General features: G+C 35.8%; 1 protein-coding gene across 1 annotated transcript; it reads left to right on the top strand.

Annotated features, from left to right (window-relative positions):
* The first annotated feature begins 810 nt into the window (after positions 1-810).
* Positions 811-8,052, top strand: HEMC (hydroxymethylbilane synthase). Its single transcript, XM_011628304.3, has 5 exons — positions 811-1,256; positions 3,623-4,028; positions 5,386-5,589; positions 7,370-7,547; positions 7,726-8,052. Exons 1-5 carry the CDS (start codon positions 1,045-1,047, stop codon positions 7,836-7,838), a joined length of 1,113 nt encoding a protein of 370 aa, XP_011626606.1. The 5' UTR covers positions 811-1,044; the 3' UTR covers positions 7,839-8,052.
* Positions 8,053-13,370: the final 5,318 nt, after the last annotated feature.

Below are 13,370 nucleotides of genomic sequence, written 5' to 3'. Positions count from 1 at the left end.
ATTTGATAGGGATGTAGAGAATAAGTTAAACCTCACCTCAAAACTCACATAAAGTTGTAGTTCTATTGTCGTAACTTCAAATTGATAATTTCACCCTTGACTGTTATGATTGTAAAAACAATTTAAGATTTTAAACCCGAAAAATAATGTATATTTTAACACATTATCTAAACCGTCTATTTCACCCTAAAAAAGCATTTAATCCATAAGATATGCATCATATTTTAAGCTTCAAATATCATAATTAGTGTTGAAAATTGATTTTAAAACCAGATGCCCAAAATACTACTTTTCAGATAATGATGCGAGGGAAGACTTTTACTTGCTTAAGCATTATAGATACTGCATCACTTTCTCCCGATTAAATTTGGTGTGCGGTATGCCTAATCAATGGCATTACTAGAAATCCCCTCTCTCTCACTTCTCTCTTTCTCTCTCTAAATTTAATAAAGCTCTAATTAACTCACTCTCTAAATTTATTAGAAAAGAAAAGTTTATATAAGGTTGTAATCTTAAAATATAAAGTTACGGATGAACTTCAAAAATTCATATTTTAATGTTAAAAAACTCTCTAATTGATCATTTGGATATCGAAATGTATAAATATGAAAAAAAAAAGATTTTGAATCTTTAAAATAGTACATCTTACAACACATTATCTATGCCGTTCATTTTCAAGATTTTCATATGTTAATAGATCAATTTGATTTTACTCATTTTTAAAGTTTAAAATTTTATAATTAAATATAAAAATAGATTTTCAAATAATCCTAACAATTTCTTACATCAAAATTACATGCCATATAAAATTTGGAGGGATTCGTTAAGGTTGCAACCATGCAAAAACCACACCCTAAAGCTATAATTAACTCGATAAAACAATCAATTTACCGAGGTGTGTGACCCCAGTAAGCGTGCTCATTGGTGGATTCCGCTGACATTATCTGCTCACTGAATCGGCACAACATTTTAAGTACAGTAACAACTCAAAAGCCCAGCTCGTGCACTCTCAGTTCTTTCTTTCTCTCTCTAAACTTCACAATAATGGATATCGGCTTGTTATCCTCACACCCCATCTTCTCCCCATCTGTTCCCATGGCCCCTGCTTCAGTTTCAGGATTTGGTTCTTGCCCACCATGCCTCAAATACCCTCTTACCAGTCATGGAAGGAAGTTATTGGTCCCTAGGGCTGCTGTTGCCGTGGAGAACCAGCCCCAAACAAAGGTTTCACTGGTCAGGATTGGGACCAGAGGAAGGTACCTACTTCCTCTCTCTAGATTGTGACTTGAATCTTGACTATTCCTTATGTTGCCTCCACCTCAATTAGATGGGGACTTCAGGAACTTGACACTTTCTCTCTCTAGAATAATTTGAATCTTTAGTGGTACTTTATGTTACCCCAACCAAAGTCATCACTGGTTTTACTTTGGCCGGTGGGAATGGAAATGGAGGAAGATACCCACTTTCTCTCTTAGCTATTACAGTGGATGTATTGTGATTCGTTATTTTCAAATTTTTTGTTTTAATTGTTTATGAATTCATTGGGAAATGTTATTTCTTTGGCTTGAAGAACCCATATTATAAATTTGACTTTTGGTGAAGTTTATGCTGTTAATTCTTGGGGTTTGTGAGAGGATAATTGAATACACATATGGCATACATTGTCAGTTTTCTTTCTCCATTTTTTTCACTCTCATTACCTTTTTTTTCCCTCATTTTTCTTGTTCTCCTATTGTTCTTCCTTTCTGGTTTCCTTTAAGTTTGTTGCCCCAAGCGAAGGGGCACGATGGGTTCAAGGAAAGTAGATCTTCCTGCTTGCCAATGTAGGCCTTGAGCGGCACTCATTAATGTTGAGGTCGAGTTTAGTAGAGGAATTAGGGTTTAGATTTTAGAGTGAGAAAAGTTAATGAATTTTTGTCTTAATAATTTTTTTGGCCAGTGGGGCACTCCCTTTTGAACATTGGCAATGAGATTATAGGGCGAGTCTAGATATTTCGTTTTCATGGTAAGCAAACTTGGAGGAAATATTAACCAAATTTGGGGTTTTTGAAAGCAGATTTGGGACTCTCTTTCTACTTGTAAGATGTAAGTTTTCTCTATAGGTTCACTTGTAACCTCTTTTAGTTCAGCCAGAAAAGTGATTTATTAAAGAGAAGGATCATTCAGTTCTTCTTCTGTCCGGTTTTCTGCTATGTCAAAATGCATAGTAAGATGCTTACATACTGCGAGGCCAAATTAATGTAAAAGAAAATCTCCACTTTATTTCTTCTCCACAATCTCCTAAATATTCCTCAACGTTTATCTTACTTAGATTCCTGTATTCAAGCAGCTATACATGATTGCGCTTCGGTCTTGTTCGACTTTATGAATGTAGTTTGGTGGCCTTTTACACGCAAAATCTCAACAAGTACAATTTTTTTAATTTGATAATTAACAAGTGTTTGTCAAAATTTTGAGTTTGAGATTTCTCATTTGTATGGGCTATGGCTATATATCATAGATGCTGTCAAAACCTTTGTGATGAACATACAAAAAATGAAAAAGAAAAATAAAGAAAAAGAAAATGTTGGTCATGTGTTTCTTACTCCTACAGAAACCATATAATTTGCTAATATGATTTTAATGAAATGAGGGCATGTAGAAAATCCTGAAGCTCTCTGCTGGTTATCTTAATTTTTCTGTTTTTTTGAAAATATGTGGTTATCTTAATCTTTACCCTTCTAATTCGCAGTTTTAGTGACAAATCCTTCCCTCTTAACTTGCAAATTTGTGGTACTAGACATTGTGCTTCATAATCATACCAATCTTATTTTAAGAGAGATCCAATGATGTTCATTATTGTTTCTGATACCCATTCAGCTCGCCTTTATTTGATGATGGGTTCTGCTCTACTATCGTATGCTTGTAAATTGCAATGTTATGCTCAGATAGTCAGATATCCTTGCAGAGGAATATTTGGCATCAAATTTGTGTGGGAGTTAAATGGCCTGTTTTGGATTCCCATGAGCTCAGTGCTAGACTGTACTACCTTTTTGAAGTCTTCTATGGATGATTTCAGTTATGGCTGTTGAATTTGGGAAAGTACACCTAAACCCAATGGTGTTTGAAAACTATAGTCTGTTGGGGTCATCACCATCCAAGGGTATGATGCAGAATAATAATGAAAGTGAGACCCAGAACAGGACATGACCTGAATGGTGGTCTCACTCTAAATCACCATCCAACATTTCATCAGACTGTGTTGACTCCAATAGACTATGGTCTTCCATATTCCATCAGCTCTTAATATACTTATACTATTTCTTTGGGTTTCCCTTTTATTACTTATTCAATGTTGATTAGGATTAATTCAATATTTAGGGGCTTCAAAATATTCAAATCCTTAACCACATGGGTAAGAAAAAAGTTAGGTTATCAACTTTTCTTGGTGTTTCGTAAGAGGCCTTATGCCACTGTCTTCCTAGTGACACCGAGAAATATAAATAATGGCACTGATTCTTGTAGTGGTTGATTAACATTTTTTCGGAGTTTCAATTGTCTTCCCTGGGCTAAATTTATTCTTCTTTTCTATTGCTTACCCTTGATGCCAGATGATATTTCTTATACTACTTATGTAGGACAGTCCACTAGCTCTTGCCCAGGCTTATGAGACACGAGATAAACTTAAAGCAACACATTCCGAACTTGCAGAAGATGGTGCTATTGATATCATAATCATAAAAACAACGGGTGATAAAATACTAAATCAACCATTGGCTGATATCGGTGGAAAAGGCTTGTTCACAAAAGAGATAGACGAGGCATTATTGAAGGCTGAAATTGATATAGCTGTTCATTCCATGAAGGATGTGCCCACATATTTACCTGAGGGGACTATTTTACCATGCAATCTCCCTCGTGAAGATGTTAGAGATGCATTTATATGCCTCACTGCAAGTTCACTTGCAGAGCTTCCAGCTGGGAGTGTTGTTGGGAGTGCTTCTCTTCGAAGGCAATCGCAGATACTATACCGATATCCATCACTTAAGGTCGGCTATCTTATCTTAGGCCTTTGACTTGTTCTAATGGCAGAATGTTGTTTTTTCCTTCTCAAAAAAAAAAAAAACTCTAATTCCTGTTGATGGGACCATTAATTATTATTTTTGTCTTGTTTACCCATTTATGCCCCACCACAGTTTTCCCTGTGGTAAGTAGTACCAAATTCCATTTCTACTTCTGTTTAGTGCATCCAATCTCCCTTCCATAGACTTTTGTTGTTTGAACTATATGGAGCATTTATGAACAGATAAGGCTCTTTCCTGAGAACAATGAGACCAGACATGATAAATTTGATGCAGACATAAGTTCGTGAAATATAGACCAATAAAAAAAGAATAGTTAATGTTATGTTTCTAGGAAAAAGCATTGGAAGAGGATGATGGAGCTAGGGACGACTTTAAGTATGGGAGGAAACACCAGATTCAGTGGGAAAGAGTGGATGGCATCTCATATTGTTTTGTTGGCCTTTTACTTGATTTTCTCCTCCTTGAGATTGGTTCTGTTTTTGTCCCCCGCCCCAAGGAAAAAAAACAAAAACACCCCTTGCACGGCCTTTCCTTAGATGCATGAATGTAAATTTGCTTGGACTTTGAGTTCTTTTAACTGTCCAATTCTTCATCTGGAAGGAATTGGGTATCCTCTGATTTGTGAAACTCTTTTTTTTACCTCTAAAAGGTTTCTGTGAAGGCTGCATGAGAAGAATGGTCATTCATTTTCTTTTTAACTCATGTGAGTTATGCTGCTCTTGATTAGAAAGGCAAGTTGTAACCTATGCTTTTCTTGCTGTTCACAAAATATTCTGTAAAACAAAGCACCAACTATAGCAAGAAACAAAAGTAAAAAAAAGCCTACCATTAGCTTTCTTATTGTCATCATGTATATCCATGATATTTATAAAAAGAAAAAAAATCATTTATGTTTATGACACTAAGTGCAGTCATTGACAAACAAAACAGATATTTATAAAAAGAAAAAGAATCATTTAAGTTTATGACACTAAGTGCAGTCATTGACAAACAAAACATGATACCTTTCTTTGTGAATATTGGAAATAGCATTTTCATGCCCCCCAAGAAGAATCGATTGATGTTGGACCCCACACATTGGAGTGAGCTAGATGAAATAGTTACGAAGAATGACTTAGTCTGCAGACACAAGTTACAATGGTTAATGTTCCACTAACACGCATGCATTACATTTACTTTGATTCCCAAGTTGTTTTTTTGTTAGTCGAACTTCCATACGAGGAATGCTTCCTTGATCAAATTTCTTCTTATTTGAAGAGCTCTTGTTTCGAGCTTGTTTTTTAGGCTTTTCTTAATTGTCATATGGATTGATATGGTTTAGGTTATCAACTTTAGAGGCAATGTCCAGACAAGATTGAGAAAGTTGGGTGAAGGGGAAGTACAAGCAACCTTATTGGCATTGGCTGGGCTCAAACGCCTAGACATGACTGAGGACGTGACGTCTATCCTATCCATCGAAGAAATGCTTCCAGCTATCGCACAAGGAGCGATTGGTATAGCATGTAGAACCAATGATGACAAGATGGTATGCATTTTCCAAACGTTGCAAGTATATGGGTTTTGAATCATGAATTAAGTTACGAATCGTGTTAATGTGTATATGAGACAAACAAAATACTGTACTGTAGAGGGGCATTTGCCATCTGTTCCTGATGATGGATGGTTGAGATTAAACTGTTCCTGGGTGAATGCTTTGGGAGGGCTCCACTTGGTTAGTCACTTAGTCTCCATTGGGTGTGATTGGCGATGTATGGTGGATACTCGTTTGGAGTTAGGTTTTCCATACTCCATTTTGCTATGCCATACTTACCATATTTTGCTTTTTCATTCAGAGTAGAGTCCTTCACAAGCCCAATTGAACTTGGGATCCCATCATGAACTTGTCCTCATCAATGTTAGAAAAGAAAGAATTTATCCTTGCTCTTGTTCTGTGTATATGAGCTTTGATGGATATTTTATAGGGAAAATATCTCCATAGACCCTATTTTTAAGTTTCATTTCTCCGTAAACCCAAGGTTTCAAAATCTATCTAGCTGCATAAAGATTCTATTTATTACATCTTCAAACCCCATTAACCAACTTTATCCTATTTTTTAGCCCAAACAGATTTTATAAAGACATCCTTTTTAAACCCCTCTATCTCTCTCCAATCTCCCAAACCCCTCTCACTCTCTAGTCCCCCAGCTTTCTCTCCCTCCTCTGTATCTCTCTCCCTGGTCTACCAACTTTCTCTCTCTCCCTGTGTGAGAAGCACATGAAGATAGAGAAACAAAAGAGAACTGGGTTTTCTTTAGAGAGGTCTTTTTCAAATTTGTTTGGGCCAAAAGTTTAAGGTAAAAATAGGTAAACTTAGTTTAGGGGGTTAGAAGATATAAAAGATAGAATAAGATAGGTTTGGAAAGTTTGCGTCTACGGAGAAATGAAATTTAAAAATTGGGTCTACAAAGATATTTTCCTTAATTTTATAACCATCAATCTATGGCCATGCATTGCATCCTCTGTGAAACCTTTTTCTACTAGTTTTTCTCTTTCATGTTGTCATAATGGTTTATAATATGGATTAGTCTGTGATATTTGGTATCGAGATTTATGGTCAGACAATAGTGACTGGTTTTCTTGGAAAATTTTGGGATTTCTTGTGAAAATATTGGTTTAAATAAAATATACAAGAAAATTGAAAGTTATAAAACACATTCACATCTTGTATGGTTCAAAAAATTTGCCATGTCTGACTTGGAGTCAACCGAGTAGTTAGACTTGGTAGCTGCTGAGTCTGGAAGCTAACACATGGGAATCAGCCAAGTCTGGCTGGTTGTCAATATTTTATTATTTTTGTTTGGACTCGGCCGAGTCTTTGACAGACTTGGCCAAGTTTGTAAGGCTTGAGTTGGGCTTGGGATCCCAAAGCTTCCCAACCGGATTCCTTGCTTTTTAACACTGCTTTCATAGTTTCTCCACTCTAGAGTACCAATTGTGTGTGTGTGTGTGTGCGTCCGTGTGCATGTGCGTGCGTGTGTGTGTGTGTGCGTGCGTGGGTGGGTGTGTGTGTGTGTTTCGGCATCATTTGGGGTTGATCCTTACTTTGATTATTTAAGATAACCACCTCATACAAACCTCACTATTTATCTATATATATATATATATGTATATATATATCCAGAATTCATGTAGCCGACCCCAGATAGTTTGGAAAAAAGCCTTGAGGATGATGATGATGGGATATATATATATATACACATACACATATATACACAGTCACACTAAATGTAAGACTGACCTTTGAGCATCGAATTTCTAAACTGCAGGCCAATTATATTGCATCCTTGAATCATGAGGAAACCAGGCTTGCCGTTACATGTGAAAGGGCGTTTCTTGAGACTTTGGATGGGTCTTGTCGCACACCAATTGCTGGCTATGCTCACCGTGACAAGGATGGATACTGCATATTTAGAGGTTTAGTTGCATCTCCAGATGGAACCAGAGGTATTGCTTCTATAACCTTTACTAGCTTTAAAAGGAGTCACGTTTAGGAGGACTCACTTTAGTAATGCTATCATAATCTTAAAAAGAAATGAATGAATCCTAAAACGAAACAATTAATTTTGAAGTGTTTATAGTTTTATAGGTTCCTAATTCTGATATGAATTCATCTCACTTGTAGTGCTTGAAACATCAAGAAAAGGTAACTACGATATTGAGGATATGGTTGAGATGGGGAAGGACGCTGGGAAAGAGCTGCTTTCACGTGCGGGTCCTAGCTTTTTTGATTGGTAGCTGTGATAATTCAAATTGGCATCGGCTTTAGCTTTTTCAATTTTTGGGATGCATTTGAAAATGTCATCCTTGAGGTGTAACTGTTTAGTGTAATTTATAGAGAACTTGAGGGGTTTGAAAGTTTCATCTTTTTTGAGTTGTAATTGGCATTAGTGTTACTGTTAAAAAAAATTGTTTATTGAGAATTCAAGAGTCTCACGGATTGGACCTGAAATGGGAGAGTAAGTATTTGAGGGACCTTAATCCTATTAGAAGAAGGGCATGCCATGAACAAGCGGATATAGCCAAGAAGGAAAGCTCAAACTCTAAATGAAGGTACCGGTAGAATTGTTAGATTAGTAGTAGTTAGCCCCTACAAGTTTGTAGTTCATTTGGGATTGCTATTGAATGATGGAGGTAATGGTTCAGCACTGCTATGCTGTTGTACTCTGTACGGTAAGAAAAACGGCCGGGAAGGAAATGAAAACCATTGCTTTTTGTAGGTGTTTGGCATGAACTGTTTGATTTTAGTGTTCCCAAACCCATAATGCTGCCCCCCGCAGAATATCAAGGCTTTCAAGTCTGTGAACAGAACAATTACTCATCTCCACCATCTGCTGATGGGGATACAAAGGTTTTGTGTTGTTTAGCACTTTGTATTATCCATGCTGTCAACATGATTAATGTCATGCATATGGTATTGGGGTGCTGATTAGGTGGTGAACATCACAAACTTGTTTATGTTGGTGAAATCTCTTCTCCCTCGATTGAAGGATCGGGGATACTAACTATAATTGATTGGATAACTATTTTGATATGGGCATCATTAGATTAGAGAACTCTCCATTTTCATTTTTATCATTTTCTCTTAGAAGGATTTTTGGTCTGGCAAAGGTTGAGAATGGGGCTGGGCTAGGCCACAAAAAGTGGCTTGAGGTCTGGGCCAGGCTAGGCCAACACTACCTGAGGGCCAGGTCGGCCGTTTTGGCTCCTTCAGCACAATCAAGGTAGGGCTGACCACGTAAGGGCTCGGGCCACGGTCAGGGCCAGGGCCAGGGCTAGGGCCAGGGCCGACCCAACTTAGGCCCAGTCAACTGTAGTTGGGACGACTTTTGGTTATTTCATGGAAGACTTTGGCCGTTAATTATTATTACTACTAATTATTATTAATAAACATCTCACACTCTAATATCAATCCATAAAAATTTTTCTCCTGAGAATGGTCAAGAACCTCAGGCCATAGTTAAAAGTCCTTCACAAGAAGATAGCAAGCTCCCAATTGACAAAACCTTACTCATGTACCGACTTTATTCAAGAGAGAGAGAGAGAGAGAGAGAGAGAGAGAGAGAGAGAAGGGATTTAGGCCTTTTGGAGCATTGGATTGGGGGTGGTATAGAAAGATTTAGTTGAAATTAATGTATTTTGGATAATATTAATTTATCTTTTGTATATGGAGGTCATAACCATTCCCATTCATTATATGTTAAATTGGATGATTTGGGTTTAAGAAATGTTTTTTGGAACTTTGTGTCTATTCAACGATACACGTACAAATTGTGTTTTTTTAGCTATTTTTAGCATGTGGTGTACAATAAATTACTTCAAATAAAGTAACAACTTTTCAAAACGATAAATTTATATCTAAAACTACTTAGAAGATTTATCTCTGTTAATTTTATAATGCAGATTGCAAAACAACAAATAATGCATTATCTTGATTAATTTTATTGAAACAGTGAATCATCAATGATAAATAGTACATCCAAACATGCCCTTATAGAATTGGGTTTGAATCACATGGTTATATCAGAAAACCAGCCAGGCTATTGTGATTAATTTATTTTTTTTTACTTTTTGTTCTTTTAACTATTTTGTTATATTTTTGACCTTGAAGAATCAACTAATCTAGGAATTGCCAATCAGTCTCAAAACCCTAGGTCATATGTGTGAATGAAAGTGCAAATAATAAGCAAAATCATAATTAAATTACCAAACTTGTTTTTGTTCATTTTAATATATCTAAATGAGCTCTTTTTAACCTTTCATTCTCGTCTTTTCCTAGAAGAAATCTTTCAATTTTGTTCATCATTATTCTCAGCTCCAAGATTATGTCATTTGAGTTTCATGTTCTCCAAGAATAAATTTTTCAATTACGTACATCAGTTTCTCAACTCCAAGAATAAAATTTTTGATTACGTGCTATAGGTGTAGAATAGCCCAGCATTGTCCAACTCCCAGTTGGCTGATGCAAAACATTCCTTTAATTTACCATTATCAAAGAAAGCCCCATGCATAAATGAGAAAATTACAGAAATATTTTGTTAATTTATCATAACTACAAAAACCTCATAAGAAATTTAGAAAGATAAAATATATGAATGAGACATTGCTTTGTAAGTGGTGGTGGAGAAGTTTTCAGTCTACAAATCAGCTTTGGTTTCAGGTTTTGTCTTCGAAATATGGCCTGGATAGGTCGGGGAATGTGGTTAAGAGGGGGTAAAAATAGAGAAATGTCTTCTCTGTGGACGTCTATTTATAAATGTAGGCCGATGATTGTGAGTTATTGTCACACCTCAAGAATTTACAATACTGTTATTTTTGAGATGTGACAGACAAAACATATATACATCTATTGATAGGACAAATTTACAGTGGCGAGGTCTTATAAAGTAAATAAAGAAAGCTAGTACAACAACAGTATCTTCCAAGGTTGATCTTGACTAGCACTCAAAATGAATCCGCAGTTATCCTGAAAAAATGTTTACCATAGTTTGATGAGTTTGGCTACTTAGTAAGCGATCATCATAATCCTAAAAATAATTTTTCCAAAATGAGATCTATTAACAGAAATGCATCAACAGTTTCACTTTCAATAAATGCATAACTAAGTATAATCCGAGTAATTGAAATGCTTATAACACTTTTAACGGCAGTACATAATTCAAAGGATTTCACAAAATACCCTACTGGCGTCCCAAGTAGGTCACCTATATACCCCATCATCGTCCTGATGGGTCCACTTAATCCCTATCGGCATCCCACATAGGTCCACTTAATCCTTGCAGGTCCACTTATACCTCACCGGCGTACCGGATGAGTCCACTTAATCCCTACCGGCGTCCCAGATAGGTCCACTTATACTTCACTGGCGAACCTGATGAGTCCACTTGCATACTTAAATTATTTCTAAATCTCTTTAAACATTCGAAAGCAGCAATATCATGTACTCAACATATCACTGAAACCATTAATATGAATTTCACTTAAACCATTAATAACAGTCACTCTCTATAACATTTCAAAAATAACCAATCAAATATTTTTGGCTCAAATTTAGAAAGGTAGCAATTTGTAAAGGCATTCTAGCATAATTGCTAATTTAATATGTATAGAAAAATTCTTATAAAAATTCAAGAATACGAAATTATCACAATTTATGGAATATCAATTCACAAATAAACATTTCACAACAATACTATAATCAATTGCAAATATATCAATTTTTAAATAATAAGGCAGTCATTTGCACATGAATTTTACAATGTCTAAATATTCAAAACAGTAGAAAGAAATATCACAATTTTACTAAAAGCAGAAATATCACATTTATTTCTAACAATAGACAAGAAAAATAAATAATTTTATTTTTCTAATTTACAGCATTCAAAATTTCTAACATAGATAAAATATCACAATTTTTATTAAAAAGATTATTTTTCAAGATAATGAGGTCACGTGCGCATAAAATTTATCACGTCTAAAATTCATGATAATAAGCAGAAATAACTATTTCATTTTATTTTTAAAAAGAATGGATTATTTTTCGAGACAATGAGGTCACTTACACATAAAACTGATACAATAAAGATCCTAGACGAAAATATCACTATTTATTAGAAATAGACTATTTTTCAGGAAGACGATGTCACTTACCAAATAATATTTGAGAGGGAACTTCGATAAAATTTGGCTAGAGAGAGAGAGAGATCTCAAAATTTTCTAGGGTGGGAGTGCTCACCTCCCCTATTTAAATTCTTATAACGTATTATTATAATATTTTATTACGCTCTACCTCATACCTGAGGTGTCGCGTTAAGCGTCTGCTTTTAACATACGAAAACCACGTCCGCTAAAGGACATGGTGAGCAGCAGGCAGCAAGAAGCAAAAGCAAGAGGCAAAGGCAAAAGCAAAAGTTTAAACCAAAGTAAAAACTTTTGAAAATAGTGATGGTCCTCAAGGACTATCATACTCAAACAGACCATCACCTATTTAAAAGCATCTTTTCTCCTTTTTTTTTTTTTTTTTTGAAATTTTAGGATTGTTACAGTTATTTTTGTTGGAATGTTGGTCTTGGTGACAACACCTCTTTCTGGCATCTTAAATAGATAGGTGACGCCCCTCTGAAGCTTACTTATCCGGAATTTTTTGATAAGGTTTCGCAACCTAATGCTAAGATTTTTGATATGGTTGAAGTGCGATGTAATCGTGTTGCTTGGAGTATTAATTTTCCGTATAATAAGTTGAGTGAGGATATGTATCTTCAATGGAACGATTTGATGGGTATCTTGGATTCAATTTATATTTTCTAAGGGGCAATAGATAAAGTGATTTGGAAAGTTGAGTGCGATGAGGTATTTTCGGTCAGGTCGTGTTATAGGTTCTTTTTTCACGATAGATAGATATGATCTTTACCTGCCGCAGCCAAAGTGTAGAAATTGCCTGTTCCCCATAAGGTGCAAGTGTTTTATGGTTAGCTATCCAAAATAAGATTCTAACGGTGAATAATTTGATTAAGAGGGGTAAAGTTTTACCTAACATATGTTTGATGTGTAAAGTGGATGAGGAATCTAGGGAGCATCTTCCCATCCATTGCTATGTTGCCTCAAGAATTTGGTACTAGTTATTTGGGCTACTTGGGGTTCATGCTTCACTGCCCCAATCTGTGATGGGTTTAGTGTCACAGTTAGCCTTTAATCATTTACCTTCCAGGGGTATTTTGGTGTGGCAAATAGTGAGAGGGGCTACTCTATGGGAACTATAGAAAAAAAGAAATAGACGGACTTTTGAAGGAGATAATTTATCTTTTAATAGACTACTGAGTAAAGTCAAACTGCCTATTTGGTCTTGGCTCTCAATTACTAAGGACGGGGGATTTCACAACCAGATGTTTTGTTGAATTTGCCAAATTTGTTTTTGATAGTTAGAGTAAAGATGAGACCAAGGAGTATTTGGGTGGTACCAGAGATTGGGGGATTTAAGTTAAATTTTGATGGGAGCTCTCTGGGCAATCCAGGTTTGGCAGGCATTGAGGGTGTGATGCGAGACTGTTCTAGAGATGTCATCTTCTCATATGTTGGCCCTATTGGTATAGCCACGGCTAACCAATCGGAGTTATTAGTTTTGTTGCAAGGTTTAAAAATTTTTATCCCTTAAAACATCGGGAATAGCAGTATTATTGAAGGAGATTCAATAAACGCAATTAATTGGTGCAAGAAGGAGCAACATATTCCATGGGAACTAAGGCCTAGTTGGTTGCAGATTATGGATCTGAT

This window comes from Amborella trichopoda, chromosome 2 (genome assembly GCF_054954075.1).
Source record: "Amborella trichopoda isolate Santa Cruz 75 chromosome 2, AtrichopodaSantaCruz75HAP2 v2.0, whole genome shotgun sequence".
NCBI lineage: Eukaryota > Viridiplantae > Streptophyta > Magnoliopsida > Amborellales > Amborellaceae > Amborella > Amborella trichopoda.
Note: the sequence above shows the minus strand (reverse complement) of the source record. Positions and strands in the feature narration are given on the sequence as shown.